The 7,257-nt window shown below is 45.4% G+C and overlaps 1 protein-coding gene across 1 annotated transcript in view; it reads left to right on the top strand.

The window, feature by feature from the left end:
• The first annotated feature begins 861 nt into the window (after positions 1-861).
• Positions 862-7,257, top strand: part of LOC126390700 (uncharacterized) — a 61,833-nt gene continuing 55,437 nt past the window's right edge. Inside the window, exons 1-3 of the mRNA XM_050045121.1 lie at positions 862-1,634; positions 1,998-3,267; positions 3,370-3,573. Of these exons, the coding sequence (XP_049901078.1) occupies positions 996-1,634; positions 1,998-3,267; positions 3,370-3,573 (2,113 nt within the window). The 5' untranslated portion in view covers positions 862-995. The remainder of the gene's footprint in view (positions 1,635-1,997; positions 3,268-3,369; positions 3,574-7,257) is intronic.

Below are 7,257 nucleotides of genomic sequence, written 5' to 3'. Positions count from 1 at the left end.
CACTGCTTGTGTTTTTGTTGTAACTAGCTCTTCTGATACTTTCAGTTGAAACCACCCCTCTGCAGCAACACCGTTTGACCTTTCTGAGACCTGTATGAAAGCCTGCATAGCCTAACCTTATTAGAAGGCTTTCACTGGGTAAACTTTCAATCCTGAGAAATCTGACCGGATGTGGTGTCAGAGTCGGGCTGCGTGCAGAGAACAATGGAGGAGGACTGGTAATCGGGTTGCAGGACTGACGGTGGGCCAGTGGCAATCAAATGTAATGGAACAAGCCTGAGGATCAATACAAGTCAGCGATCGCAGACAGACAAAGGTTGTTTAGTAGCAGGCAGCACTAATTGAAATCAATGGCTAATCTGATGACAGTTCTTAACCTTTACACCTCTGAGGATTCATAAACGAGTGAGAATCATGGCAGAGCAGCAGGCGGGCTGCCGTCTCTATACAATTACTTTCCCTCACAACACCTTTTGTTTTTCTGCTGATTCACACTTTCCAAGATGCCTAACAAAGCCATTCAATGAGGTTACATTGCCCAGGATCAATACAGTAAAGTACTAACACCCTGGTTTAATGGTGAGTCTGCTGTATATGGTGTATCATCAGTAAAGGGTAAATAAAATATGCCTGTAGAACTATACTGCATGCATAAGGTCATTCAGCCGGTAATTGATTCATTTACAGAGGAAATATAAGCGTCAAATACGGCCATAGAATTTAAATTTAATTCATATAGATGTACATGGGTCAGGTGAATGGAGTGTCCATCAAATAGGATTGAACCCAATTTACATGCAATTACATGTAATGCCCTTAAAAGCGGCGGTTAATTGATCTAGAAGCCCTCCATGTGCGCATGCGCCACGGTGTATGCAGCCTGTTCCAGTCGCTCCTGCTTACTTTAACTTTGTTTTCAACTTTTTTCCTCTCTTCTTTATCTTACTTGTTCTGTTTTTACTTTAGTTATTTATTAAGCTACGTCCTCTCTAATCATGCTTGTGTGGAGAGTTTTTGTTGTTTCGCTCGTGGTGGAATCGCTCCTTTTACTCTGCCACTCGACCGTCGCTCAGCAACACCGCATTGTTTACTCCAGGGATCAGCTGATGGAGCTGAAGCCGGCCGGCTTGGCTACGGTGAGGGAGGATATACCTGCTGAACTTTGGAGGAAAACACACCGGGGTTGCAGAGGGAAAAGATCGCTACGGCGGCGGAAAGGAGCGAAACACCGGAGACTTATGGAGAGGAAGACATTCAAGCCGTGTCTCCCATCTATCATCATGGGCAACGTGAGATCACTGGGGAATAAGATGGACGAGCTTACAGCGCTAACCCGGAGTCATCAGGAATACCGGGAGTGTAGCCTGATGATTTTCTCGGAGTCATGGCTACACACGGATGTTCCTGACCACAATGTTTCCACCGTGGGTTTCCACACTGTCCGGGCTGACAGGGACTGCACTAAGAGCGGTAAGCGTAAAGGAGGTGGGCTTGCTGTTTACGTGAACAACAGGTGGTGCAATCCTGGTCACATCACAGTCAAAGACCGCATCTGCAGCCCGGATATTGAACTGTTAGCTGTGGGCCTCCGTCCTTACTATTTACCCCGTGAATTCTCACATGCTATTGTAGTGGCTGCTTATATCCCCCCGTCCGCTAACCCGACGTCGGCATGTGACGTCATCCACTCCACAATAGCCGGACTACAGACTGCACACCCGAGTGCTCTCATTATAATCTCGGGTGACTTCAACCATGTCTCTATTAAAAAGACACTCCCGAAATTCACCCAGTATGTGACCTGTAAAACCAGAGAGGAGAAGAGCCTGGACCTGCTGTATGCTAATGTAAAGGACGCATACACCTCCACGTCCCTTCCCCCGCTGGGTAGATCAGATCACAACTTGGTGCTTCTCACCCCCTGCTATGTGCCTCTAGTGAAGAGGCTGCCTGTGACCACAAAGACAGTGAGGACATGGTCAGAGGACTGCTATGAGGCACTGCAGGGCTGTTTTGAGGTGACTGACTGGAATGTACTCTGTGAGCCACATGGAGAGGACATTGATGGGCTTACTGAGTGCATTACAGACTACATTAATTTCTGTGTGGACGGCATTGTCCCAGCAAGGACTGTGCGGTGTTACCCAAATAACAAGCCTTGGGTAACAAAGGACATCAAAGCCATACTCAACCTGAAGAAGAGGGCTTTCAGAGGTGGCAACAGGGAGGAGCTGAGGGACATTCAGAGGGAGCTGAGTGCAAAGATCAATGAGGCTAAGGACGGCTACAGGAGGAAGCTGGAGAGGAAACTCCAGCTGAATAACATGAGCGAGGTCTGGAGTGGTATGAGGACCATCACCGGTTACAGACCAACTAGCAGTGGAGCTGATGGTAGTGTGGCTAGGGCCAATGAGTTAAATCTGTTCTTCAATAGGTTTGACACTGCTGCCCTGGCCCCTGTTGGCTCTCCTGCTGACTGTCTCCAGCCACCACCACTTCTGACCCCCCCTCCTCCTCCTGATAGCACCTCATCCAACTTGGTGAGCCCCTCACACCCATCCCCCACTCCTCACACCTCCTCTGGCTCCCATGCTACCTGCCCTCCTCTCACTTTGGACTCCAACTCTCCCCCTCCTCAACCTGCACTCTTTACACCTCTACATGTTAGGAGACAGCTGAGCAAACTCCCCGCCGGTAAGGCTGCAGGCCCTGATGGTGTCAGCCCACGGGTTCTCAGAGCCTGCGCCGAACAGCTCTGTGGAGTGCTTCATCGTGTCTTCAAAATGAGCCTGAGCCTCCAGAGGGTCCCTGTGATATGGAAGACGTCCTGCCTCGTTCCAGTGCCAAAGATGCCGCAACCCAGCGGTCTCTCGGACTACCGACCGGTGGCACTGACGTCACATATCATGAAGACCCTGGAGAGACTTGTCCTGGAGCAGCTCAGGCCTATGGTCAGGCCGCACCTGGATCCCCTCCAGTTCGCCTACCAGCCCCGGATTGGAGTTGAGGATGCCCTCATTTACCTGCTGAACCGCATCTACGCCCACCTGGACAAGCCGGGGAGCACTGTGAGGGTCACGTTCTTTGACTTCTCCAGTGCTTTCAATACCATCAGGCCTGCTCTACTGGGTGACAAGCTGACGGCGATGCTGGTGAATCCCCCCCTTGTGTCCTGGATTGTGGATTACCTCACTGGCCGACCACAGTACGTGCGCTTGCGGCACTGTGTGTCAGACACAGTGGTCAGCAATACCGGGGCTCCACAAGGTACTGTCCTCTCTCCTTTCCTCTTCACCCTTTACACCACGGACTTCAGCTACCAGACAGAGTCTTGTCATCTTCAGAAGTTTTCTGATGACTCTGCTATAGTTGGATGTATCAGCAAGGGTGAGGAGGCTGAATACAGGGCTGTGGTGAATAACTTTGTCTCATGGTGTGAGCTGAACCACCTGCAGCTCAACACAACAAAGACAAAAGAGCTGGTGGTGGATCTGAGGAGAACGAGGACACCAGTGACCCCAGTTTCCATCCTGGGGCATAACGTGGACATTGTAGAACACTACAAGTACCTGGGTGTGTTCATAGACAATAAACTGGACTGGACTAAGAACACTGAAGTCCTTTACAAGAAGGGACAGAGCCGCCTCTATTTTCTGAGGAGGCTCCGCTCCTTTAACATCTGCCGGACTATGCTGAGGATGTTTTATGAGTCTGTGGTGGCCAGTGCTATTCTGTTTGCTGTGGTGTGCTGGGGCAGCAGACTGAGAGTAGCCGATGCCAACAGACTCAACAAGCTGATCAGAAAGGCCAGTGACGTTGTGGGGGTGGAGCTGGACCCTTTGACAGCAGTGTCAGACAGGAGGATGCTGTCAAAGGTGCGGGCGATACTTCAGCATGGCTCTCACCCTCTCCACAACGCTCTGGTCGAACTGAGGAGCACCTTCAGCCAGAGACTGATTGCTCCTAAATGCACCACTGAGCGCCACAGGAAGTCATTCTTACCTGTGGCCATTAAACTGTACAACTCCTCCCTCTGATGATCGGACTCATTTGGCTATTTATAAAACAAATCACACAATATAATTACTCATTCTTATTTCATTTATAATGCTACAACCATTTCATTGTATATTGTATATATTTCAGATTGTCTACTTTACTGTTTTTATTATTTATTTTACTTTATTGTCTACTTTAATATTTTATTTTATGTTAATGTCTACTTTAATATTCTATTTTATTCTATTTTATTCTAATGTCTACTTTAATATTTTATTTTATTTTATTTTATTTTAATGTCTACTTTAATATTTATTTTACTTATTTCATTGTCTATTTTAGTATTTTATTTATATCTTCATCTTTATCTCTTGTTTCCATTCATGCTGTATTTCTATTTCTACTTTGCACGGAGCATTGGAACAAAACAATTTCCCCCCGGGGATTAATAAAGTATTCTGAATCTGAATCTGAATCTGAATCTGAAGCTATAGTCCATTTTCAATGGAGGATGGAGACACCAGTCAGGCGTCACCGGGCGTGACAGCCTGAGCAAAGAAGATGAGACTGAGACTGGACATTTTAATCACCAGCCGTCAATAACTAATCAGGTTGCAGGGTACTAAAATAGATAACTTGGTAAGTTGTCGCAAACAAATTGTCAAGAAGAATCATATGAAAACATCTGAAGTTGACTGGTTGCCAAACACAGTGCCTCTTCCAACTGAGGAATCTTTTTGTGGCCAATATCGCATATTTCAGGGCTCACTGGATTTTGAGGCAGAGCACCACTCTAGAGTTAAAGTATATAGTGTAGTTTTGTGATTGCAACACCAATTAGCAGCCCACAGCTATATTTTCATTATTCAGTCCAGTGTTCGAACAAGAGCTCCTCTCAGCTTGAATTGTAGGTGAGTTGGAGTACACTACAGAGACATCGAGTGTGTTGTAGTGAGATAATTACCACAAAGGATTTAAATAGATGTAATGAAGCTCTATGGAGGAACAACACATAACGTTCTATACCTTAATGATGAAACATTTTTATATACTTCACTGAGTGATTTATAGTTGACCCTTGCAATTGTGCGCTATTTAAATGCAGGGGCAGTAATTCACTCTGTGGGAGTAAGAGCATGCTTGACATGTGTGAGGCGGTTAGACACAGGCACAGAATAATGGGTAAGATGAAACTCTATTGATCGACCTGTGGGAATTTAGGTATTCAGGTAATGCAGACCAGTGCTGTATTGTGCCTTTCTGGTGTCAGACTTGTCTGAATCAAAGCAATCTTTTATTTAGATGAAGCAGGCTGTCTTTATTTCTTCATCATCTGTGAAGTGATATTTTCAAACAAGACAAGATATTCCATTTGCACCAGCTGTTGCTTGGTGACAGCTTTCCACAAGGTCCTTGGAAAACTACAAAAGAGGAATGTGTATTATACTATCAAAGTATTCTCATTTGAAATCAGAACAGTGCGCCTGTATTTGAACAAGGCTTTGATTCATGCACAGACACACTCCCTGATCCCCTTGCTTAATCCCTCCATTGGCTGGGACAAGGACACGTTGACAATTTAAGACCTCTTCCCTCAAACTCTCTTAAATAGTCCTGTTGACCGACCACAACATAGTCCCCAGGATTTAGAAACACGCCTTTAATTAATCAGCTTGTAACGGGCAGCCCAACTGGGTAAACATATTCTCAACAAGCTGACATTTCCTTTGAATGGCTAACCGATCTGGCAGGTGATATTCTGAAAAGTGAGTTTCAGCGGCTTTCAGGTTTGTTTAACAACATTTGTATAGCATGGAGTGTTTAGTTTTTGACAAAGGAGTCTGGTGGCTTTGAATAAAGCATAGCTGAATATAACAGCATCAGTTCCCCATCGATAAGGGCTGCCTGACAGCAAGTTAAAGCAGTGAAAATATTCTAAATAAAGCATGCACTTAGGCTAAATCCCATATTTTTTATTTTTGTCCAACTCCTTGTTTTTGAGTGCAGAACAGAGAGGGGTAGTGGTTGGACACTTTACCTATGGGGACAAGTCTTGTGTTATTGTTTGTGACCCTTCAAGACCCTCATAAGTCATCAGCAGTCGTAGTTTGTTCACAGCTTAAGCTTCACTTTATCAGTTGTCAAATAAAAAAGAACACTACCACTGTTGCCAGCTCCTCAGTAAGAAAAGTAGCTATTGGCTGTCCTAAAAGTTGCTAGAAGTCGCTAAATAACGCCATTGTCTAATTTGCATAATTGTCCATATGCATGTAATTGTAATGGCTGTAGGAGAGAGGAATAACGTCGTGGGAGAGACAAAAACTGAGTAAAAAAAACACCCTGAATATCTTCTAACTAACTAACTAATCTTCTTTCAGTGATTTATATTAGACAAAGAAAATTTTACATTTACATTCCGCCCTGACTGTAAACCAGGTCGGGATCAGCCAGCGGCGGTTCCGCGCATGCGCGATTCACTTGCAGTCTGGACGTGGAGGGGTTAACATCTCCTGCTCTGACTGCTGCTGGGAGGAAGGACTGGGCCATCTGTGCGTGCTTTGGGGCGAGGGAAGGGCCCACGGTAGCATCCGCTGCTCGTTGAGAAGAATAAGAATGATACGTGCTCTCACAACAGAGTCTCCAGAAGTCTACAGTAACATCAGAAAAAGTCGCTAGATTTGTCGCTAGTCGCTTTTTTGAAAAAGAGTCGCTAGAGGGGTCTGAAAAGTCACTAAATATAGTGACAAAGTCACTAAGTTGGCAACACTGAACACTGCGTCATTACGGGGCCACTAGCGGTGCTCTGTAGGCTAACGTTAGCAACCCGTGCTCCTACCCTGCCAGTTTGCACTGATAATAGAGAAGCGGCAATCTGGAAATCCATCGGTTAAAAAAAAAAAAAAAAAAAAAAACTTTTTTTTTTTCTTCCTTTACCTCTGGAGGCACAGCCCTGAGTTTTTCGACTAACGGAAGTGCAGGGGCTCGGTGATCGCTCACACCCTTCACTTCCGGCGGTGCCCCCAGGGAATCGCCGTGTTGTTTACAAATACTTCGGTTAGAAAACCATCAGAATTTAGCTATATATCACATTTTTCACGTCATTATATCACCGTGTAGACTAATCTGATGTTTGCTAAGTCTATAAACACAATGACTGAACAAACGTTACTATTTCTGTGTGCACGTTTTGTAAATAATAACAATAATAACATCGTAGATTAGCTGGGCTAACCGTTAGCTGTTAACGTTAGCCGTTAG

The sequence above is a fragment of the Epinephelus moara genome, chromosome 5, assembly GCF_006386435.1.
Source record: "Epinephelus moara isolate mb chromosome 5, YSFRI_EMoa_1.0, whole genome shotgun sequence".
NCBI classification, from domain to species: Eukaryota; Metazoa; Chordata; class Actinopteri; order Perciformes; family Serranidae; genus Epinephelus; species Epinephelus moara.
The sequence above is the reverse complement of the archived record's forward strand: the minus strand, read 5'-3'. Positions and strand labels throughout refer to the sequence as shown.